The following is a 26,179-nucleotide window of genomic DNA, read 5'->3' as shown; positions in this document are numbered from 1 at the left end:
ATTTTATGATACTCCGATACTTTATTTCGTACTTTAAGAAGTGCAAGGTGAAAAGAACATCCCTCACAAACTTCCATGATGTGTATATATTTTAGCTTGAGTTTACTTTGAGGCCTTTACAGAAGTGTCACGATGTTTCATGTGGCTACTCATGACATCATGACAGCTGTAATTTTGGTTGACCAACATTTCCACATTAATGCAATCAGCAATTACAATTTGCGACCATACACTTCGCAAGTTTCACATTTGAGACATCTGTGGCAAGGATAATGCAGCCTGCAAATTGGCAATTCATTCATTTACACGTTCTGTTGCAGAGCAAAGCAATTGGAGCAGCCGATGAGACCAGCGCCAGGTTTAGCCACAAGCACATCATGAAATTATCTAATAAAAAATGAGTGCAAGCAGCTCATTTACAGATAGGACGTCAGCCACTTCACTTAATCCCCAGGGATTGCAAACACCTGCAGATAATCGTTAAAAAGCTAATCAAACACTACAATGGAGCCACTGAAAAATATATTGATGCCAGCTTTGGCCCCATGGCTGTCCAATTCTGGTCCCGGCCTGCTATTGACTGTAGGAGAAAATTGACATTTTAAAATGAGGTCCCTACTTAGCTTGGTGACCTCAATGTTGGGCGGAGATGTACGAGCATGAAGCGTCCGTGCCATCGTTTCATTATCAGGCTTGCCTTGATGGAGTATGGATCGCGCAAGTCGTACCATAAAGAGACTCCCAAAATAAAACAAAAGCTATGATTTGTTCAGCATCGATCGCTCATGGAATTGGGTGAGGGGGGAGACAACGACCATGCACAACTGTCCGATGCCTTTGATGTCATTGCGGAGAAGCTCGTGTGAAAAGATCTCAGTCGATCTTTCCCCAAAGTGACACAGAAGGAAGATTTTTTTTTTCCCAATGACTTCAGATTAGCACCTTTGAAGATGGTACATGAATGTTTAACCTTGTTAATCTCAGTGTAAAAACGGATGTCGAGCTTTTGAATTACTGAGTGTAATCTCGCAAAATTGACTTTTCATCGTGAAACTCCATAATGAGCAACGATATTCAGGTCAGAACGGAAACAATGTAGTCCTATTTTTTTTTTTTTAGCCAGCAGAGTGATTCAGTCTTCTAAATATGTGTCTTGATAGCTGTTTGCAGTTAATAATGAAACACCTAAAAACAATTAAACTACGAAGTAGTATTGTTGAAGAAGTGTTAATTGAACTTGAAAAAGAACTTTGATGGAAGTGCCCCCCAAAGCATTTTAACTTTACAATTACACATATGAATCAATTTATTCATAACAAGAAGCATTACAAGACTGAGAATTTAACAATGCAGAGCCATGCAGGGGTGTATAGATCACAGTAGATCTGAGAATCATTGCGGACACACCCACTCACATTGAACTGCATCGTGTCGCTGGGGTATATAGATTACAGTAAATTTGAGAATAAACGATCCACATTGAAGTAGATCTGCATGTGGACTCACACCGACCGGGAATGGGTGAGGTTAAAAAGAAACACCAAGGATTCCACATACGTTTAAATTCAGCCATTTAATTGAGTATTTCTAAAACACGTTCAAATCAGTTATATGAAAGAGAAACGTATGAAAGCAGGTGGTGAGATATTCAGAATGCAGCCATTTCTCAAATTACAAAATAATCTGAAAATATTATTGAACAAAATAAGCTAATAACACTAGAGTGATAATGAATCCTCGTTCCTGATTGGCCAAGAATATCTGATAGTGTGCTGTCTTTTTATTTATTTATACCAAAATGGCCTTGTGTGGAAAGGTGAAGAAACGTACGTGACATTTGATTGTAACAAAAGCTTCTTTGCTGATAACTTACAAAAATATAAAAATAAACACTGGTTTGGCTAAGCAACAAAGTAGAGCATAACAGAATGATGTGAAATAATAATACAAATTTTTTTTCCAAATGTTCAAAATTCTCACATTTTGCACCGATATAAAAAAAAAATGATTCCCGCATAATGGCGTGCCCAAAAACAAAACAATAAGACACAAATAAACAATGGCAAAATAATTACAATATTTATAGATGCATTTACAGGCAAAAAACAAAAGCATTATGGTCCATTTAAAGTTTTACAATATCAAATGCTTTGCCATTTCTTTAAAAGTGACTTAACCACATTATTTCTAAAAAAATAAAATAAAATAAAATAAAGAAAAAAAAAAATAAAAGTGTCAAGACATCATTTTATATAAATAGTTTTGTTTGGTGAAACAACAGTCATTCTATGCTAATTATGTCTACATATATAAACACACTACGGAATGTTTTCCAACCTCTAAAGACAGCATACATGTCGAAGGTAAAGTTATGCATCACAAAGTTACAATTATCATATAGGTACATATTAAAGTACCGTTTCTGTACACAGCTACAAAGGTATCATTCCGATCTTTGCCGATTCACAGGAAGCTCTCTATTCCTTTTATGGATGAACGTTTGTAAACCAAAAAACCAAAACATTGCTAAATAAGATAGCGTAATTCCACAAGACTACATTAATTTATTCCCCTCCACCACCCCCGTCAAAACCATCTCATGGCCGCCCTTTGTCCGAGTGACCCTAACCCCGCTCTGTGTAAGACCGTACCATTACCCGCCAACACGTCAGTGCTGTGTCGGTAATGAAATAGCTTCGAATTGCAAAACATAAAAAAAAAGAAATAAAACCTTTTGTAAAACAAACACCAAAAGGATTTCATAACCAAGGAGTCAACATCGAAGTACCTTTTTTTCGTTTTCTTTTCTATACAATGCCTTTCACGCCGTGGCGACTTCATTCTAAATGGAGCATTCCGTACAAAATCAGAGCAAAGAGTTACGGTCAATCGAGTCTCAACTTCCGTGTCAATATGTAATAAACCTCGACAAAAATAATCAGACCTTAAGACCTTTCAGTCTTCATCTCCAGTCCACGGTTGTAAAATAAGTAAATTACATTGCTGCTCGCACAGCGTATTTTCGTTTCTTGATTTTGTTGTTTTGTTTTTTGTTTGTTTGTTTTTTGCTCGTGGGAATATTGTAAAGAATTAAAGTTGTAGTCCATCATCATACAATGCTTCTGCTCAGTTTCAGATGAGGAAGTTCGCATCCGATCTGCTGGTCTCCTAGTCACATGGGTGGAACCACCAGACCAGACATGACTGGAAAACAAAAAGGAGAAAGATGGTTTGTTTCAGTGACTTATTGAATGTAACAATTTCACATTGATTTCTATTCCAAATTGTAAGGCAACATGACATTGCAGAACAACAATAACAGCCATGGTGACGATAGTTTTTTTTTAATTTTATTCAAAATGTACATTCACCATTTTAGGAATGATTTGCGGTGAAAATATTTCATATTTCAAGCCTGCACTTGCTTTCAGCGAATATCACCTTGGCAGCATGGAAAGAACTCCATTTCTATGTTTAAAATAAAGGCTCCAGAGACTAAATTATAATAGGTGGAATTCACAGATCATAATTACACAAATTAAAAATAAAATGCAATAATAAATAATGAGCGTTTTTTTTTTGTTGGGGCACAAAAGGAGGGGAGTGGGATGGGGAGGGTAGGGGAAGTTTCTTTTCAGCACAATGCCATTGCATCAATTTGGTTCAATGGTTTACCCAAAACTATGTAATCTCAAAGTGCAATACTCTCCAAATGCTATTTAATTGCTGTAAAGTGTCTGAGAGCGACTAACCTAGACAATGCGAAGGCAATAAGTGTCTGGGAGTGCTGTATGTGATAACCATACTTTATCAACAGCAATGTAGGTACTTTCTCACCAACCTATTTATATAGTTGAATGGCATTACACCTTGTGCAAATGCCATATTCAAAAGCAACTTTCCATTCCGGGCAATTGTTTGTGCAGTTTCAACGAGAACCTTACAAGCTCAGAATTGGTCCTGTTCTCATTTTTCTTGCAGCAGTCTTCTTATAGACCTCCTTGTGTTACAGCATCCCGAGGGAGCACCTCTAGTTAGCCTAATAGACAAAACACCACTATGTGCACTACGACAGCCATTAAGCAAGACAAAACAGGATCATCTGAACATGCAAGATTGTTCACCTTATAGCCCACAGGCTGCGTCCTCAAATTCCACTTGGTAACTTTCAATGAATTGGAAGCACAGCTGTGGAATAAATCTCAACATCATTTTTGCAGAGACTAACTTTAAATCAAGCGTCTTCTTCTTATTTGTCTTCTTCTTTTCCCTCTTCTTCTATTTCTCCTCTACTTCTGTTTAGTCTTCTTCTTCAGATGAAGTGTCACAAAAAATAAAATTACACATATAGTAACAAAACTATTGCAGATTGTTGAAATACCAGATCATCATTTTCGTTTTTCCAGTGCAGTTTTTATTGCTATTGAAGCAAGCAGTCTATTTGCTCCTTACATCTGATGAGATGAACAGTGAGAGACAAAGAAGATGGTAGCAAACAGCACTCCAGAACTTAAATGACCTTTCGCTGAAAACCTTGCTTAGCTTTATAATGCCAGGGAAAGGTGTTCACAGGATTATTCTGGGCCCGATCGTGCAGGCAAAGTGGCACTTGCAGATTGCAGACAAAAGGCTCCTCGCTTCCTGTTCAATTTATCACAGTTAGATCATGCTGGAGTGCTCTCACCAGCAACAGTAGGCCAAATATCCACAATGCAATTGTGTCATGCCCTTACCTGAAACACAAGTGACATCAGCCCAAGCAATAGCGAGAATTGTGCACCGTGGGAACCAACTTTGCTCGATGAACTTTTATTAAGGAAAAATTAAAAAGCCTCAAAATCCACTTGCAGCCTCAAAGGTAGATGGGAAGGTGAATTGCTAAAATGTGCTTTCATTAATTAACACCAGAAATACAAGCTAGACCTTCACCGACACACAGAGTTTTTGATTTGGTGTTGCTACAATTCCATGGTGTTTTAGTCGATTCACGAGCCAGAACTCAAGGTGCTGCAGACAAATACTGCATTCAATTCTATACTATAAGGGGTGGTGGTATCGTGATCTTCTATCACAGGCAAACTAGAAGACTTGGAAAAGGCTCTTGATGCAAAATAACTGGGACAGAACAAAAAAAGAAGAGAACAGCCCTTTTCAACGAGTCGACTATATAGTAGACGAGACATGACAAAACCACCGAAGATCTGTCTTCCTGCACAACTGATTTGAGGTCTATTTCAGAACCCAGTTTTTATCAATGACATTTCAACAAGGCAAAACTGCATTTTGTCACCATTTACTGGTCAGTTCTTAAAAAGTGTGTGGATTCATGAGCTTTCTGACAAAATACATCAATTCAGAAAACAATTTGTACAGTTTCAAATCAAAGAAGCAGCTAGAAACAGTTCTGATTGGCAACTGGTAGATTTGAGCCTCTAAAGTAGTTTTGGATCAGAAAAATTTAGCAGAAGTGATTATAAGCAGGTGATCGTTAGGTTTGATGGACTGATTTTGAGTCCCTTTTTCCCCACAGGTGTTGTCACGTGTCTGTTGATATTTAACAGCGGCACTTAACTTCAGGGCAATGGCGTTATTCCTCTAAAGGGAGACAAAGTTCAACCAATGAGGTTTTGGGTCGTTTAACGATCTCATGGTGAAAAGCACCATCGCTACATTCCCATCCCGTACCCGCAAACAGTGCATTATGGTTGTATGTAAATGAGTAATTAAATGGTATTATTATTGTTATTTTTGCGCATGCATTTAATCTTTTCTTTTAAGTTGTATTCAAAAGTTTTTGCAATTGTTATGTGCCGCCCCCCTATCTGAACTAACCTTGCAAGCCATTGGCATTAGCACTGGTGCAGGTCGGGGGAGGGGATGGTTGAGGCCTGACCACTGGCGCGAATGCACTCTTTTGCTTCACTGTTGGGAAAACAAACAGAAAAGAATGGAGACCAATTGTAAAGAAAGGATCACAGTTATATGCTCTCAGACACGTAACCTTGCCAGCAAAAATAATATAAACAAAAGTGAGGTCAACACAAAAAATATTATGGGGGTACATCCGGCCATGTTGTGGCGATCCACAAGGCTTCTGGTGGGGGGCGTTTTTTCCTGTTGCTTTAAGAAGCAGATTTCAAAAAACAGTCCCATTGAAACCTAAAATCATACTGTACAATTTATCTGCTCATTATGAGGGGTGGCTGCCACAACCTCTCAAAACATGGCGATGTGCAATACGTGTTCCTGCCAAATGAAACCACAAAGGGGCGGGGGGGGGGGGGTCGTCTGCACATCTCCTGTCATTTGTCTGCTGAAGGACAGATGAGATCAGGAGAACGTTGGGATCACACAGAGAGAGAGAGAGAGAGAGAGAGAGAGAGAGAGAGAGAGAGAGAGAGAGAGAGAGAGAGAGAGAGAGAGAGAGAGAGAGAGAGAGAGAGAGAGAGAGAGAGAGAGAAGAGGAGAGAAGAGGAGAGGAGAGGAGAGGAGAGGAGAGGAGAGGAGAGAAGAGAAGAGAAGAGAAGAGAAGAGAAGAGAAGAGAAGAGAAGAGAAGAGAAGAGAAGAGAAGAGAAGAGAAGAGAAGGAAGAGGGTGGGTTCAAATTCAGAGTGATCTGTACTGTGTTACATACTGCCATAGGGTGAACTCCCTGAGCTTGTGAGGTAGCCGGGAGATGCGCCCATGCCAAGGCCGCCCATGCCGCCAGCAACACCGTAACCGTTCATGCTGCTGCTTACAGACGAGTAGTGCGACTGCTGAGGTGTGCTGCTCGGTACATAACCATGCGGGGATACGCTGCTGCTGTTACGTGAATAGCCTGTAGGCAAGGACACAAAGGAGGAAACGGGGGTGGGGGGGCAAAGACGAGCAATGTCACTCATTGTGATCTGGAAATTACAACATCACAATTGATGGTATGTCCACCAAATAGCGATAACAGCTGTACAGCTTTCTGAAGGACGGCCTTCAGCCTCACCACTAAGGGCTTTAACTGAAAGCAAACATCATGTATCAAAAAGTGGTAATTCTGAGATTTTATCATGATTCAAAATGACACTCTTAAAAGTAAAAGAATAAACACCAGACATATCAGAGTATGGGGAAAGACTTAAATTTATAGGTTATTTGTAAATGAATTTTTTTCTTGAATAAAACACGGAAGCTGGAAAATTAAATCATGACCTCATTGATCAAATGAATCTCCATTTTTGACATATGATTTTTCATTTTCTTTAATGTCCCAACAGTTGCCGGCCACAGGAAAATTCTCTCGGCATTACTTGCCACGTCTAACGGCAGAGACTGCGATGACAAAGGACAACTACGCTGGAGTCCTGAGTTTGTAATATGCGCTGACACCTGCACGCAATAGCATATTATTATTGTCTTTTTCACCGCAGGATATTTTTCAATGTTCATAACGTACCTTTTATAAAATTAAATCCTCGTCGAAGATAACAGCATTAAGTAGATTTCAAAAAGAGATTCCGCTCTGATACTCAACTAATTGCATGTTGTTGGTTCATATTACTGTATATGAAATAAAACTTTCTGTCATACATTACTGGTCGTGTGTGTGTGTGTGTGTGTGTGTGTGTGTGTGTGTGTGTGTGTGTGTGTGTGTGTGTGTGTGTGTGTGTGTGTGTGTGTGTGTGTGTGTGTGTGTGTGTGTGTGTGTGTGTGTGTGTGTGTGTGTGTGTTACAAATGGTGAAATAATTATCTACCTACATATGCTTTGCATGAACTTGTTTGGATGTAAAAGGTTAATCATATAAAATGAACCAATTAATCACCAGCACAAAGTTCACTCCTCACCCTTAAGGCCCAGTCACACCTTGACGTTTTAGCTCGCGATGGCAACGTATTAAAATTTATGTAAAACGCTGGCTTCCGTTGAACTTTTGATGTTTTTTTTTAAAGATTCGGACGTATTCATAGCGACTTGGTCTTATGTATAACGCATTAGTAACGGACACAGAACGTTTCGTTGTGTTATAGATAACTTATACCAACGAATGCTGAACCTGTTGTCGGCCTACACAACCTATGCCCAACGATAGTCTAACTTAGGCATAGCGCGTTGCACGCATCGCTGACGATGTCGTGACGTAGCCTATTAAAAGACTGACGCACAACGATTCGAATCATAACTGCCGTAGAAATGCAAGTGTCAACATCGCAGTCACACCTTGGCGATCTTGCCAGCGTATGCCGACCTAAGAAAAATGTGTCTAAAACGTTGGGACACGTCCAATACGGTATGAGTAAGTTTGGTATACGTGAGGAGAACGCTAAAGTACGCTATCATACGTCATAGTAAGTAGAGTATGTCAAGAAATTTTAAACATGTTCAAAATTTTACGACGTACTGGTGTATGACACACGTTCCGCATGCGATGGGGAGAAGTTGTACACACGATATGCGGACGCTTACATACGTCCACAAAGGCTACTTATAAGCTACTCATAAGTCGAAACACGTCGCGGTAATGTCTTTTTTTACGCGAAACATTTCTAACTTATGTTTGCCGTGCTTTGAACCAATTCTTTACGTAGTCCCAACACACATTGACGTATGTAGACGTATTCCAACGACGTCTTCCGGTCGACAAAAAAATAAATGAACGTGTTTCTAACTTACAACTGCCATATAAAGACGTGTTCCCAGCGATTTTGGGAATTGGTATATAAAAATGGTGTTCATAAAAGGGGAACCCAATCGTGTTTTCGAGTCCTTTTTGAGTCGATGTCCATGTCAGCAGTAACAGTATCAGTATCAGTATTAGTATTAGTAGTAGTTTGTTCCTGTTGGCAGTAGTAGGTGAGTGTGAGGGGGAGGGTGTGGGTTATGATGGATCCTCCTTGCATCCGCGTGTCCACGGGTAGGAGACATCTTTGCACCATTGTTCGAAGTTCTTCGTGGCTAATTTTTTATGTGGCTTTTTCAACAATGAGCTATGGCTTGTTTTTACGATTTAGGTCTATTCATAACGGGTTGGACAAATGCACAATGAACTAATAATGTGCAGAGAGTGCTTCGATAACTTATAGATACGGTATACCAACGAATAATTATCGTGTAGCCGGCGTTCACAAACTATGCCCAACGATAGCCTAACTTATCCATATCGTGCGGCAGTTTATCTTTGCCGGTGACGTGGGGTTTGCTATTCATAGGCTGCCACTCAACGATTTAAATGGCTGCATCTCCACAATTGAAAGTAGACGCTTGCGCTCAACAATTGGATTTTTTTTTACACTCAACGACTTTTAAACGGTACCACTCAGCTATTTTCATTGTTTACAATGAACGATTTAAATTGCTGTCACTCGCCTTTGTTTTTTGACGCTGGCGCTCGGAAATTTTAATAGTTTCTATTGAACGTGCTAAATCGCTCAAACTCCACTATTAAAAGTAGACACTTGCGCTCAACAATTGGATTTTTTTTACACTCAACGACTGTTAAACGGTACCACTCAACTATTTTCATTGTTTACTATGAACGATTTAAATTGCTGTCACTCGCCTTTGTTTTTTGACGCTGGAGTTTGGAAATTTGAAGCGTTTCTTCTGAACGTGTTAAAACGCTCAAACTCGACTATTTTAAATAGACGCTGCCGATGTACAATTGGAATCATAGCCAAGCGAGACATCGAAGTGTGAACATCCTCGTCATGCCGAAGAAAAGTTTGAAGAATGCTGCAAATAAGTGTCCTGGCCGTGGCCGTGGACGCTGACGCAAGGATGATCCATTATACCGACGTCTTTCAGCCTATGAGTAACTTAAAAGTAACCTCTGTCGACGTGTGGCAACGATCGCGTAACGTGCCAACAACACGTTAATCATAGGTTAGAAATAAGTTTCGGGTACACTAAACATTACCTCGGCGTGTCTCAACTTATGATTAACTTACAAGTAGCATGTGTTGACGTCTGTCAACGATCGCAGACCGTGCATACAACTTGTGGCCAGCGTAGCGGAACGTGTGAGTCATACGCTGGCATACGTCGTGAAATTTCAAGCATGCAAAAATTTGAGGACAACCGAAAAGTACAACGTTTAAAGCCAACATACAACGACGTATGGCAGTGTTTTTCAGCGTGCTCTCAATGTTATCAAAACTTTCCCATTACGTATTCAACGTGTGCCAGCGTTTTAGAAAAATTTTTCAAAAATCGGCATACGTTGGCTAAAACGTCAAGGTGTGACTGGGCCTTTACCAGAGTAGAGGGTATTGCATTTGGATCGGTTTGTTTGTCCGTTTGTTACTTGCATCAAAAATGGAAGATTCAAGATGGTTGGTTGCATGTGTTATTGTGTCTATTTGTTACTTGGCGAAATCTTCGATTTTGTCAAGTATGTTGGTCTGTTCCGTTTGTTGGTTTGTTTGTTTGTTTGTCTGCTCGTCTACAGCCCAAACGGCTGGACCAGTCGTTCTTAAATTTTTACACCTGATAGGCAATCCACCTGAGACGGTCCGCGTCCAAACCCCGTCTTAATCAGACTAAACGTCGCGATGTGACGTCACACAACGTGAAAACACATTTTTGGACATAACTCAGTGACCGGAAGTCGTCGACTTCTGGTTGACGACAAATTAAACTTCATTCAAATATCTAAATGATTACGAAATGCATCTTATTACAAATTACGCATAGTTTTCGCAAGCGTATGACGTCAAAGTTATGCCGATTTGACGTCATTTCAAAAAAATATTTACGCTCGTGTGCAGCCAAAACTACTGAAGCAATCGTTCTCAAATTTTAACACGTGATAGCCAATCTTGCTGAAATAGTCTGGGATCAAATCGCGTCATAATCACACAATGTCACAACGTTACTTCAAAAAAAGGTGAAAACAAGCTTTTGAACATAACTCAGTAACCGTAAGTCGTAGCGACTTCCTGTTGATACCAAAACAAACTTCAATGGAATATCTAAATGTTTTAAAATGCATGTTAGTACAAATTATGCACAGTTTTTGTAAGTGTATGACGTCAAAGTTTTTAGCTGTTGGCGTGATTTAAAAAAAATTCTATTCGTTCTACAGGTCACAATTCTTAACCGATTTGGATGAAATTTTAACAGCTGATAGAAATCCACAGTGCAAAATGATATGTGACTTTTGGTGATGTTCAAAATCAGGATCTGGATTCTGCATCACTTTATATTATCGCCCATTATAAACCAATGGGGAATTTTGTGAATTACACATGGCTATTTCTCAAACAGTGTTGCACTTATTATATTGAAACTTATACTGTCTATTTTTGCATGTAATATTTACATGTGTACAAAGTTTGATCCAAATTGACCCAAGGTCAAGGTCAGGGTCACCCAAAACATGAAAAACACACATATAAAATACATATTTTTGTTTTACAACATATTTCAAACCTGATAACGGGATCGTAAAGCTGGTTGAAAAGCAATGTTCCTAGGTATTTTCAAATATTTTCTACGATCAGAATGAAGGCAACAAGCACCGATGATAAGTTGTTGAATGTCACATGGTGGCTTGAAATGAGTTGTGAAAATTTTCAATCTGCTGCTGTTACCATGACAACCCACGCCTGATAATTGTTATTTGTGATGTCGCGTCATTTTATTAATGTACGAACAAATAAACACCACACATTCCATGACATTACAGCTTGGACCACCACACGGAAAGGTCAGCTAATTCGCCCAAGTGTCATGCGAAGCATTATTTTTAATTTATCTGTCTGTCTGTCTGTCTGTTTGTCGCCTAAAGGTCACAATGTTAAATTGACCTTCATGGAACTTCACCACATGGTAGAGTTCATCATAAGCAAGAAGCCTATTGTTTTTGAGGTCAAAAGGTCAACACAGGCCAAAGGTCAACAACTTTGGTGAGATTTCTAAAATCCTCTATTTTCATCTGATTGATTGAAATTTGAAGAGGATTTATATTTCATGTCAATGAATTTAACCAGCCAATTATTTTTGAGGTCATCATTGAACAAAAGGTCAAAATAGGCCAAAGGTCAATAACTATGGTGGAATTTCTAAAATCCTTAATTTTCATCCCATTGACTTGAAGTTTGAACAGGATTTGCCTATCAAGTCACTGAATTCAAGCAGCAATTATTTTTCATACCAACATCGACCAAAAGGTCAACCAAGGCCAAATTTCTAAAATTGTCCATTTTCATATGATTGACTTGAAATTTGAAGAGGAGTTGCATATTTGGTCATTGAATTCAACCACCAATTATTTTTGAGGTCCAATTTGGTTTCTGGACTTCACATGTATCAGGTTCTACATGACATCTTTATTGTTTGTTTGTCTATTTGTCTGCACAGAACGAGTGTTTTTCTCCAAAACCGCTTGTCAGATTGAGACTACATTTTCACCATAGGAGCAAATACACATGCAGAATGTTGCAATGATAATTATGACGTCACAGGTCATGTGGTGTGGCAGCCATGTTGGAAAAATTTTGAACCTCTGTATCTCTGAAACCGCACCTTGGCGGTTTCATTTTAATTTAAACTTAGCACATAGCAAGTACTCAGCATGGAGAAAAAGTGTTTTTTTATGATGTCATACATGCCTTCATTATGACATAATTGGAATGCGACATCGGATCAGTATGAAAATTTTTGAGGGTCATCTCGTGATAAATTGGTCCACAGAAAAAAATTTGATGACATCATTGGTCATGCGATTTGGAAGCCACTTTTTTTTTTAAATCTTCAAAAATGTTCTTCTCTGAAATGACTGAACAGATTGAGGAGAAACTTCACATGCATGACTGCCTTTCCATGAGGAACAAAACATTCACACATGACATCATAAGCGACATAGTTTGGCAGCCATATTGGATTTACCCTTAAACCTATAAAAATCTTCTCCAGAATGGCGAGACAGATTGAGCGGAAACCACACAAATGTTCCCCAAGCCTTGGGGACACCAGGGTATTGACAAATAATTGATGTCACATGGTCTGGCAGCCATATTGGATTGAGCGAAAATCTTTTAAAAATATATATTTCTCTTGAACCGCTTCTTCAATCGACATGAAACTTCAAAATTATGATCTAGTTGTGATGGGGGAATATATGATTTAAATTGCAACTTGATTGGACACATGGTTTGGCAGCCAGAAATATATATTTTTTAATCTGCGTTTGTTTGTTTTTGAATAAGGCTCACTTTGCTGTACCTGGGTGGGTTTGAGGGAAAAGGGGGAGCAGTTGAAACCTGAATCATATCCAGGTTCCTCCTGATGACTCCATTGCTGGACAGATCGAGTCTCTTATTTGGTTTGAATTTAATTTATTTTAATCCCATTCTGAATTCAATTGAATAATAATAATAATAATAATAATAATAATAATAATAATAATAATAAACATCATGGGTCAGGGTCAGGTGTCCGATCAAGGCGGAGTTGCGTCAAAGCGGGACGTCTTGGTACCTGTTCATCACTGCCAGCAATTATAAAGTGGCAGTTCTAGTTATGTCTGTTATTAATTATGTAACACACCAGTACACAAACATCACGCAAAATACACCACACAAAACTACACAAACACCATGCAAAACAAGTTCTGGTGAGGGTCTGCAATCTGTGATTGCTCTTTTTCTTGTTACCAATGTTGTGGATCAAAAGCAAATAATATAATATGAATGTACAGTGCATGTTTTAACAGCCATTAAGGCACCGTACACATATTATGTATCCAAGTATGTCAGAACACCTTCCCTTCCCTCCCCAGCCCCAACCTTAATGAGTCTCCCTCATATTTACATATATTTACTCGGTAAACCCAATGACAAAAGTTTTTATGTCTGTGTTAAATGATACAAGTACACACACTGAAAAATAAGAGTACATAGGGGTGTTCATAAAGAAAGAGGTACTCACAATAGTCCAAGGGAGGCCATCTTTTTCATTTTATTTTTCAATGAGTAAAAATGATTTGCAATAAATGTACAAATGTTTTTTTTCACACTTTTTGGTGTGTTTTGGACTGTACCTTATATATCTCATTTGTAAAACCTTTCAACACTGCTCAGAGTAATAATCTCTGTGGTTCAAATGTGTCCATCAATCCGGGCTTAACATGAGATCATCACTGCGATCCACCAATCATTTTAATCTTTCATGCCTATGTATGTTTTGCTATTTAATGGTGGCCTGCTGTGCGGTATTGCTTTACAATATTTGAATGCTCATGGGAATTAATTTGAAATTCAAAGGAACTAAATGTTTTGATGCCGTGCACTTGGTGGATGCGGCATTGTAACAATGCATCAGGTGACTGACAATGTTTGAAGGAACCGAGAAACAATGTTTAGCCCAAATTAGTTTTCCTTTTTGGGAAGTTTGAGTACTCAGTCAGCTTGTCTGGAATGAAATCCACAAAGTTAATTAAGAGCCAAAGCTACATCCATATCAACACCAATGAAGAGTAAGTTTTATAAACCTGTAACATATTAACCATAAAATGTGTGCTTGGCACTTATTGCAGCCGATTAACCATTCACGGTAGATGTGAATGACCAGAACCATTAAATTGACAAGTATATTCAGTTTTATTTATTCTTTATTTATTTTGAATGAAAGTGACCATCTTCCACAATAGTTTAGTTTGAAATTCTTTTTCACATATAAAGCCTATTTCTTAGCGTTATATGCGACTTTTTGATGGCACAAGTGGATGAATATTATTATTCATCGTGGAACGATATTATTGATAAAAGAAATGTTTGAAATAATATAAACTTTTGTATAGCTTCATGTGGTACGGTATTTATTTTACAATAATCGTGTTGTTTTGTACAACATTTTTATTATTCCTTTTTAATCTATATATTATTTCTGTTAACGTCTGCGTGTAATTTGACGTATCTCCTCCAAAACTGCTGGACGGATTGTCGCCACTTTCGGCATGCGGGTGCTCTGTGGTCTAATGAACAGCATGGGCTATGTGAGATCGTGCCAGATGGACACATTTGGGAATTTTGGGCGATTTCCTAATTTTTACGTTTGTTTGCATGGCGACGTGTGAGTCACCGCTGAGAGGTGTAATTCCGTCATGACATCATCGGTCATTCGCTGACGTCATTACGTCTGTCGTCGACAGACCATCACCACTGAGAGGCGTAATGCCACTCCTAGAAAACAGCGTCTGCAATGTAAAACCCTCTTCTGCACATGCTGACTACCTCAGAAGGTGAATTTGACACAAAAAAATGTAACAAGAAACATTGTATTTAAAGTACAGATTTATTTTAAAAATATATTGTTTCTGTTAACGTCTGCGCGTAATTTGATGTTTCTCAACCGCCATCATTACCTGTGTTGTGTCTTGCGTGTGTGATCTTCAAATTAAAGTGTCCAAGCGGTGTTCGATCGTTGGATGTGTGCCAAAAAGTGCCGTTCATTGAAATTTGCATTCTGATTCTCAGTCACCCTCCACCGCTCCTGTTCAGTGTAGGGCTAGGCCTATGTCATGTTAAACTTGCCCCATCAGACGCCAACCTTCCAGTCACACTGCAGAGGATGCAATTTCCAGTCAGACTCGCATACTTGATGACCATAAACAAATCCCAGGGCCAAACATTTGACAAACTCGGAATATACCTCCCAGCCCCTGTGTTCTCCTATGGCCAACTATATGTTGCATTTTCACGTGCAAGAGGTTACTCCTATATATCTATCAAAGTGGACAATAATTCCTCACAATGACTATTCAGCAACAAGACACTCACCCAAAAGGTCATCTACAGGGAGGTCCTTTAGAAAACTAAGGACAGGTAACCATAGTGCATCACATCCCTAATGACACCCTCCCCAGCTTCCCATAACATCAACTATTATGCCTCATCCACCTTTTGCCACCCATTCAACTCCATGCGGAGCACGGGTATATGCTAGTAATAATTATTATTATATGAAATAATTTTTCAAAATAATTCTTTGAAAATTTGAAATAAGTAAAGCAGAAATAATAATAATAGTAGTAGTAGCAATAATAATAATAATTATTTGTTGGTTGCATGTGTTATTCTGTTGTTATTATTATTATTTCCACAACTACTATTAGTAATACTCCTTTTTTACTGATTTCAAATTTGAGGGAAATGGAACACAATGTTTATCCTTTTAGATGCAATCCATATGTTAAGTAATGCACAGGATTGTGGGTGGGTGGATGGCCTGGCAGTAATGGAGTGCTGGGGTTGTGGTGGGGGTTCGTGGTCTCACAAAATGTTATGTAACTAGTGGAAGGGGGGCTCTTTTATCAAGCATTATAAAGCACTGTAAGGGGGTGGAGGGGTCGCCCCCCCAAAATTCTGTTAAAACTGGACGGTTAAAATAGGTCATTATTTGTGAAATACAGTAGTCACTCAATGTGGAGGAATGATTTTAAATGGTCTCTATAGAAAGGTAGTGGAAGCATAAACAGTAGTTTGGTTTAAATTGGAATGAGATAGGTACCTATATGCATTGGGGATAGAGAGGTACAGGAATATTGGCAGGACTTGTAGGTAGCTTGCAAATGGATGGGTGATGCTAACTGGTGTTGGTGTAGCACAAACATGATGGGCCAAATGGCCCCCCCTGTGCTGAAGTTCCTTGTTGTTATTGGTGTTGTTGTTCTTGTTGGTAGTGGTGTTAAATACAGCATAAACAAAGTGTAGAAGGCCATGATATACGAGATGCTAACAGGAACACATTGAGACATAAAAAAACACAACAATGTAAAAAAGTTACAAATGCAAATAAAAATATTAATTTGCAACAACAAATCCCAGCAACATATCACAATGAAACTGAGCAATCAAGAATGTGAATGACTACCATTGAATAATCTCATTATATAATATGGATGACATGAGTGAAGTTCACAATGCCGTTTTGATGTCAACAGCATGCTGTGGTTAACCACAGAGTGGCACACAGTGTATGAAAATGTTCAAAGCACAGGAAAAGGCCATTCAACCCTATTCATGACTGTCTGAGTTTCATTCACACAATCATAAAACCACAATCAATCTCACTGATGTGACAGGAAACAATGTGATGAATGACAGAACCACAGACAGCTGGAGATTTCTGTGCTGGTTACAAAGCAAAAGATGTGGAAAAAAGGAATGCTGTTTTGTCATATTTTGGATATCTTTTGTGTAACAATAAAAAAAAATTCTAGTTAGATTTTGCATGGATGATAAGTGAGTGGGGCTATGGATAGTAAATATATAAGCGTGAAGCCTATTTTAAGGTTATAATATAATATGTTCCCTTACAAGAGAATTAAATGCAGAAGGAAGTCATTGGGACCATAAAGCCTGCACAATGGTTGGCAACATATACTGTAGTTGTTTGTCCATGCTCTATCCTTTTAAAATGCTGAGCTTAAAGTCAGGAAGCAGAATATACAATTTTTTAAGTACATAATTACTTAAGGAAGCAGAATATACAATCTTTTTATGACTCGGTCAGGGATCAAATTCACCAACCTCCCAGACTCAGAGTGGATGCTCTAACCATTACACTACCGAGTCTGGTTGGAATAAGTAGTCTCGAAATGACCCAGATTATGGCTGCCAGGATCATGTGTACAGAGAGAGGTGCCCCATTCTCCCTTAAAGCACCGTGTTTGTATAAAAGGGTGAAAATTAACCACTGTATAAGTGTAAGGAAGCCGAATTGTAAAAAAGAGCATGACATATTTACTTATCTTCATACAAAATTTCGTACAAACATAGGCTTAATGCAGGTGCATGAAGCAATGTGCATTCATTCATACTACCATTACAAATGCTAATCCATCCATCAGAACCATACTCTGTGTAGAGTGTTGGTGCTGCCTAAGCAGTCTCTTTGGCTATTGGGCAGAATTCTGAACAGGTCACCACTCTAACACAGGATACCACCAAGCTGGCACACATTTTGCCGACCTCGGAAGGATGACAGGCAGAATCAATCCCACCCGATATTAATTCAACAGCTGAGTGGGATTTGAACTCAGGATCCTAGGATCCCAAGCCTACCACACGAACCATTAAGACAACACCAGGCATAATGCTAATCAATGCTTATTTAATTTTTAGTTGGTAAATTCTGACATGACACTTTCTTATCTAAAGGGATGATCAAACGATTCCTGGTGTTTCCAGTGCGCTTCATTAATCGTGGACTCTGATACAAATCTCTGTTCCACAAACTGTTTCCTCTGCTGCATGCCGACTGATTTCATTATCATCATTCAATATGAAAAAGTGTTGTAGTCTATTTTTATGTTTATTTACAACCTGAAAAATAACAAAACTTGCATGATGTGCTGACTACTCCTTATATCACGGAGATTTTTATTGAGACAGAATAAGTGATCTTACAGCCACCAGGATTCATTTGTAAATGTCAAGGCTTATGGAAGAACAAGGCTTCATTGAATATATGTACAAGTGGGTTATGCTTTACACATTGGAAGCAATAACTCATCATACTTCCCCATTGTCTCGGGTCTCTCACTGGCATGAATTTTTTTCATTTATTTTATTTTCATTTATTGATGCTTTCCAACAGCTCTGTGATTTTTCCCAGTGTAGTGGCTTTCATGTCCATCAGCACACAAAATTTCAGCTTTCTACATCACCCGGAAGGTGGTGAACTTTAATATCAGTCAGTGAGTCAGTGAATCATCATCATCCTCATCCTCATCATCATCATCATCATCCTCATCCTTTTATGGCCATATCCATGTTTGCATGGTTAGAATGAGCTTTATAAAATTATTTATGTGTGTATATAGATATCGTGCAGCATCTGTCACATGTTGTGTTGTCACTGAACTGCTCTCTCAAACTTTTATGAAATCGTACCAAACTTCTGGGCTGCACCTCTCTCTCCCGTGTGTTTGTCCTCAAGGTTTTATTTTTTTTAAATGTTTTGAAAAAAACATTTTTTGAGTTAAATCTTCAACTTAAATTGCTTATAAAAATGTAATTAATCGCGAATATTACAATTATATTTGCAAAATAAATGTTTGAATCATGCTTGGTGTAAATCATGAATGACACGGCAACTCATGCACTTATCCTCAGTTAAAACAAGCCTGCTCTATCGTGACGTGTGGTGAGGTGTTTTGAATTGCACAGTGGGAGCTGTTTTCAATTATGCGGAGGAGGTGTTTTTAATAACGTGGGGTGAGGTGTTGTTTTTAATACCATGGCGATGAAGTACTTTTCATAATGTGGAGGCGAGGAGTTTTTAATAATGTGGTGGTGAGGAATTTTAAATTACGTGGCGGTGAGGTGTTTTTAATAATGTGGCAGTTACACGGTGGTGAGGTATTTTTAATTCCATGGCGGTCAATTGCTTTTCATAATGTGGAGGTGAGGTGTTTTAAATAACGTGGTGGTGAGGAATTTTAAATTACGTGGCGGTGAGGTGTTTTTACCCTTGCCAGAGGAGAGAGTATTGCATTTGGGTCTGTTTGTCTGTTTGTCTGTCTGTCTGTCTTTTTGTTTGTTTTTCCGCACAGAACTTAAGTACGGTTTTTCTCTGCAAGCGCTTGTCGGACTGACCCAAAATTTTCACCATCGGAATGACTATTCATGTGGAATATTTTAATGATATTTATGACGTCATATGTCACGTGGTGTGTTTGTCACAAAAGGTATTATTTTTGTATGTCATAGGTGCCTTCGTTTTGTCATAATTGCATATATAGTTGCATCATAATTACATCCGATCAGTATGACAAAATTTTGGGGTCATCTTGGGATAAATTGGTCGACAGAAAAACAATTGATGATGTCATCAGTCACGTGGTTCGGCAGCCATGTTTAAAAAAAAAAACATTAAAAAATGTTCTCTGATATAGCTGATCAGATCGAGGCAAAACTTTACAGCTATGAGGACCTATCCATGAGGAACAAAACGTTCCCACATATGACGTCATCAGTCACATGGTTGGCAGCTATATTGGATTAAACGGAACTCATAAAAAATTATTTCTCTCAGCTTCATTCATAGGCGAGAAACTTCAAAATTAGGATCTAGTAGTGATGGGGAATACATGTTTTGAATTTCAACTTGATCGGACACATGGTATGGCAGCAATAATTATTTAATTTTGTGAATCTTGGTTGTTTCTGGTTCTCTTTTTTGATTAAAGCTATCTTGGTTGCACTTGGATGGGTTTGAGGGTACAGGAGTAGCATCCGAAATCCAAATCCGATCCAGGTTCCTCCTGATGACTCCATTGCTGGACAGATCGAGTCTCCTATTTGGTTTGAAATTAATTAATTTTAATCCCATTCTGATTTCAATTGAATAATAATAAACGTCATGGGTCAAGTTCAAGTGTCCGATCAAAGCGGGACATTTGGTATCCAGTCATCACTGCCAGCAGTTATAAAGTGGCAGTTCTAGTTATGTCTATTATTAATTATGTAACATACACAAACACCAGACAAAATAGGTCCTGGCAAGTGTCTGCAATCTCTGATTGCTCTTTTTCTTGTTAAAAATGTCGTGGTAAGGTGTTTTGAATTTCATGGCGGTGAGGTGTTTCTAATAGCATGGTGGTGAGGTTACTTTTAATAACGTGGTGTTGAGATGTTTTTAATAACGTGGTATTGAGGTGTTTTTAATAATGTGGTGTTGTGTTATTAATAACATGGTATTGAGGTGTTTTTAATGATGTGGTGTTGTGTTATTAATAACGTGGTATTGAGGTGTTTTTAATAATGTGGTGTTGAGGTGTTATTAATAACATGGTATTGAGGTGTTTTTAATAATGTGGTGTTGTGTTCTTAATAACGTGGTATTGAGGTGTTTTTAATAATGTGGTGTTGTGTTATTAATAATGTGGTATTGAGGTGTTTTTAATAATGTGGTGTTGAGGTGTTTTTAATTATGTGGTATTGAGGTGTTTTTAATAACGTGGTATTGAGGTGTTTTTAATTGTGGTGTTGAGGTGTTATTAATAACGTGGTATTGAGGTGTTTTTAAGAATGTGGTGTTGAGGTGTTATTAATAACGTGGTATTGAGGTGTTTTTAATAATGTGGTGTGTTATTAATAACGTGGTATTGAGGTGTTTTCAATAATGTGGTGTTGAGGTGTTATTAATAACGTGGTATTGAGGTGTTTTTAATAACGTGATATTGAGGTGTTTTTAATTATGTGGTGTTGAGGTGTTATTAATAACGTGGTATTGAGGTGTTTTTAATAATGTGGTGTTGTGTTATTAATAACGTGATATTGAGGTGTTTTAATTATGTGGTGTTGAGGTGTTATTAATAACGTGGTATTGAGGTGTTTTTAAGAATGTGGTGTTGAGGTGTTATTAATAACGTGGTATTGAGGTGTTTTTAATTATGTGGGGTTGAGGTGTTATAACGTGGTATTGAGGTGTTTTTAATAATGTGGTGTTGTGTTATTAATAACGTGATATTGAGGTGTTTTTAATAATGTGGTGTTGTGTTGTTAATAACGTGATATTGAGGTGTTTTTAATTATGTGGTGTTGAGGTGTTATTAATAACGTGGTATTGAGGTGTTTTTAATAATGTGGTTTTGTGTTATTAATAACGTGATATTGAGGTGTTTTTAATTATGTGGTGTTGAGGTGTTATTAATAACGTGGTATTGAGGTGTTTTTAAGAATGTGGTGTTGAGGTGTTATTAATAACGTGGTATTGAGGTGTTTTTAATTATGTGGGGTTGAGGTGTTATAACGTGGTATTGAGGTGTTTTTAATAATGTGGTGTTGAGGTGTTATTAATAACGTGATAGAGGTGTTTTTAATAATGTGGTGTTGTGTTTTTAATAATGTGGTGTTGAGGTGTTATTAATAACGTGGTATTGAGGTGTTATTAATAATGTGGTGTTGAGGTGCTTTGAAATACGTGACGTTTATGTGGTGGTGAGGTGTTTTTTAATTCCGTGGCATTTACGGGGTCATGAAGCGTTTTGAATTATGTGGCATTTATATGGCTGTGAAGTGTTTTTAATTACGTGGTGGTTAGGTCGTTTTAATGGTGGTGAGGTTTTTTAGATCCTCGTGGAGGATCTCTAAGTCTTACTTTGTTGTTCTTGTGGACTTTTTTGTTTCACAGCCTACAGTTTTCATCGAAACTTCCTGAAACTTGGTATATATACGTAAAAATACCCTGCGCAGACAGTAACCATCTCCGATTTTGAAAATTCCTCCTAGAAAAAAAGTTATGATGTCAAAATATCTCCGCTAATGGAAATCGCCTAAAAAAAATATCTCAAACTGGGAAAGCTTTTTGAATACTGTTCGCGGGAATCGAACAGGGCATGAGCAGAGATGAATTACCGCACATATGATACATAACTATGACGTCATATCAATTTTTATGACGTCATTCCTATTTTTTGATGTTATTTGTTTCACAACCCAGAGTTTTCATCGGATATTCGTGAAACTTGCCATGTATATGCAGAAAGCCCACGTGTGGGCAGTAACTCTCTCCGATTTTGGAAATTCTTCCTTGAAAAAAAGGTAATGTCATAATATCGCCGCAAATGGATATCGCCTATACCATCATCTCCGAAACTATTTTGTTTCACAGGCTACAGTTTTCATCGAAACTTCCTGAAACTTGGCATATATATGTAAAAATACCCTGCGCAGACAGTAACCATCTCCGATTTTGGAAATTCTTGCGAGAAAAAAAAGTTGACGTCATAATCTTGCCGCTAATGGAAATCGCCTATACCATTATCTCTGAAACTAGGCAAGCTGTTTGAATTTTGTTTGCGGGAATCAAGCCGGGCATTAGCACAGATAATTTATCGTAAACCTGATACCTCACAGTGATGTCATATTCGTTTTTATGACGTCATCATGAAGAGGACGAGGATATTTGTTCATTGGAGCTTGTTTAATAACGTGGTGGTGAAGTGTTTTTAATAACCTGGTGGTGAAGTGTTTTTAATAATGTGGCAGTGTGGTGTTTTTAATTTTTGGGATTCGCTAGATATCCGTTATTGTCGGGTTTTGTGTGTGTGTGTGTGCGTGCGTGTGCGTGTGCGTGTGCGTGTGCGTGTGCGTGTGCGTGTGCGTGTGCGTGCGTGCGTGCGTGGCTCCACAGCACAAACTCCACGCGAGGCTCCACAGCACAAACCAGCAAACCGATTTCGATGAAACTTGGCGAACAGGTGCCATATGAGCTGGGAGTGTGCGCATTTGAGTTTCGTTGCTAAAGGCCCTGTCACACCTTGACGATTTAGCCAGCGTATGCCTGACGTATGAAAAAAATGGCTAAAACGCTGGCACACGTTGAATACATTATGGGTAAGTTTGTATACGTTAAGAGCACGCTGGCATACGTCGTAGTACGCTGCCATTCGTTGTCGTACGCCGAGCTGTAAGACAAATTTTCCATGCTTGAAATTTTTCGACGTATGCCAGCGTATGACTCACACGTTCCGCATAATGATGGCCATAAGTTGGAGGCACGTTACGCGATCGTTGACACAAGTCGACACACGTTACTTGTACGTTACTCATAAGTCGAAACACGTCAAGGTAATGGTTAGCGTCAGTGTTCCAGACTCCCTGGCTTGCTTTTTTTATTTTTTTCGTTATGATGGTGATGTTGACACTTCAATTTCTCTTGCGGCTATAATATAATATAATTAATAGGCTGCCGCTCAACGATTTATATTATAACCGCACTAGAAATCAAAGCATCAACATCACCGTCATACCGAAGAAAAAAAAAAACCAAAAAAAAAAACCAGGGAGTCTGAAACACGGACGCTAACCATTACCTCGACGTGTGTCGACGTGTGTCAACGATCGCGTAACGTGCCTACAAGTTATGGCCAGCGTATGCGGAATGTGTGTCATACGCCGAGTGCGTCGAGAAATTTTCAACATGCTGAAAATTTCTCAACGTACTCGGCGTATGACGACGTATGCCAGCATACTACGACGTATGCCAGCGTACTATGACATATGCCAGTGTGCTCTTAATGAATACTAAACTTACCCATAACGTATTCGACGTGTGCCAGCTTGGTTCGGCAAATTTTTCATACGTCGGCATTCGCTGGCTAAAACGTCAAGGTGTGACAGCGGCTTCACACTTCGATGCCTGATGCGGTTATGATTTGAATCATCGAGTCGCTAGCCTATGAATAGCTACGCCACGTGATCGTCGGCGATACGCTGCCGCGCTATGCATAAGTTAGACTCTCGTTGGGCATAGGTTGTGAACGCCGACAATATGCTCAGCATTCGTTGGTATAAGTTATCAATATGTGATTGAAACGTTCTGTGTACGTTACTAATACGTTATGCATACATCCAACATGTTATTATATGCCCAAAACTTAAAAAACATCAATAGTTCAGCGTACGCAGGCGTTTTACATACATTTTGAGACCTTGCCATATGCTGGCTAAAACGTCAAGGTGTGACAGCCCCTTAACCAACCACCCGTTGCTATGCAGCGGCCCAAAAACCGCGTTTTAAGAACCCAAACGGTAACTGACGTAGCGCGGCTTCTATGATAGGTAGAGCGACCGGATCAACTCCTCCCTATTCCTTGCATCCCCATGTTGTTATCGCGACAGCATAACGTTCCTCTATCTCTCATAGTTTCCGAATGGCAGCCCTCCGAATGCGGAAAGGTGGTGAACCAGGAAATATGTTAAGTGACCTTGACCTCGGAAACCGTCGACGGTGGAACGTTCAAATTCGGTGTATGGATAGAGTTTAATAACCACTACAAAAATGAACCGCAGCATTTTTCCAGATTCGATCACCAAGGGTGTCGGGGCTGAAATACGTAAAATTCGAAAAAATACCTTTCCTCGACCTACTTTCACTATTTTCAATACTTGTCCTTCAGTTTTCAATGTGGAGAAACGAGACCCTTATTAGTTAATATCATCAAGGCGATACGGTTAGACGTAAACGAAAGCGTCTTGGCGTGGTGATAGAACATGGTTGGAAGAACATTTTTTGTCATTTACACTTTCCTCCATCTCTACTCTGAGGAGTGCCAGTTGACAAAATACGCAATTGGAAAAATCTTGCCAGGCAGAGGAACAATTGTATGTGAACCAATACGTCTTGGCAATGAATCTTCGTCAGTGGATCGGTCAGAATGAAAAGCATCGTATCCAGCGCTCCGATCCTAGCAGATCCCTGGTCGCCTACCGGCTTCTATTTTTATTTATCATGACAATGCAGCAACTCACGTGTGTATGTATATATATATATATATATATATATATATATATATATATATATATATATATATTGTACCAAAAAGACCTGAACAACTTTGTTTGTTAATATATTTAGTACCACAATTGATACAATGATACACTTTATTTTATGTGCTGCAGAACGCATCAGGTTTTCGTTATTTTCAGGTCTGGTGGCTTAATGTAAAATAAAATCGCTACTGCACAGGAGAAAGCTCAGTGTGTCGAATGGTTCATCGAGACTCGATATCTGACATGCAAGTTCAGTGTAATTTCCATCCCAAGTATGGAAGGAATCTACCCTCGCAGAGTGGTACAAGAGATTTGAGGAGACTGGAAGTTGTTGGAAACAGAACAGTACCAGTCGAACAAACACAAGTGCAGCAGACGTTGAAAAAGTATGAATTATTTCAACAAAGTCCCAGAAAATCAATTGGACACTCATTCAAAAAATTGGGACTACCAACCACCACTGACACAGGATTTTGCATGAAACACTGAAGCTTTATGCCCAAAAGGTACAGATTCTGCAGGAACCAAACCAAATGACTGACCCAACACAAAGCATTTGCCTTGCAAATGCTCAGTCACAGAGAGGATGATGAAGATGAAGATGACCTGAAAAACCCCCACGTGGTCATTGAACACATATGCGATAGTCCAAAGGTCAATGTATGCTGTGGCCTTCTCCATGATCGTTTGATGGGTCCGTTTTTATTTGCAGAGAATACAGCGACCTCAACAATTTGCATGAACATGTTGGAAGGATTCATCTTCCCACAGATTGAAGACCTGCAACCTGATATCATTTTTCAACAGGATGGAGCTCTCCCTCATTGGGCCTTAGTCGTTCAAGCCATCCTGAATGAAAAATTGAGGTCACTGGATTGGCTGGGACGCACTAAACGCCTGGCTCCCACAATCACCAGAAATAAC

General features: G+C 38.8%; 1 protein-coding gene across 8 annotated transcripts in view; it reads right to left on the bottom strand.

Annotated features, from left to right (window-relative positions):
- Window positions 1-1,554: 1,554 nt before the first annotated feature.
- LOC147015753 (transcription factor COE3-like) overlaps window positions 1,555-26,179 on the bottom strand; it is a 353,977-nt gene continuing 329,352 nt past the window's right edge. For 6 of the 8 annotated variants that reach the window (XM_085848257.1, XM_085848249.1, XM_085848250.1 and 3 more), the window contains 3 exons: window positions 6,635-6,820; window positions 5,833-5,922; window positions 1,555-3,204 (listed from right to left, as the gene is read on the bottom strand). In XM_085848257.1, the coding sequence (XP_085704383.1) occupies window positions 3,173-3,204; window positions 5,833-5,922; window positions 6,635-6,820 (308 nt within the window). In that variant the 3' untranslated portion in view covers window positions 1,555-3,172. The remainder of the gene's footprint in view (window positions 3,205-5,832; window positions 5,923-6,634; window positions 6,821-26,179) is intronic. The other 2 variants (XM_085848255.1, XM_085848256.1) reach the window with 1 other exon arrangement.

This window comes from Eptatretus burgeri, chromosome 12 (genome assembly GCF_056783735.1).
Source record: "Eptatretus burgeri isolate ZD-2024b chromosome 12, Ebu_testis_v1, whole genome shotgun sequence".
Classification (NCBI taxonomy): Eukaryota; Metazoa; Chordata; class Myxini; order Myxiniformes; family Myxinidae; genus Eptatretus; species Eptatretus burgeri.
This window is presented reverse-complemented; position numbering and strand designations above follow the sequence as displayed.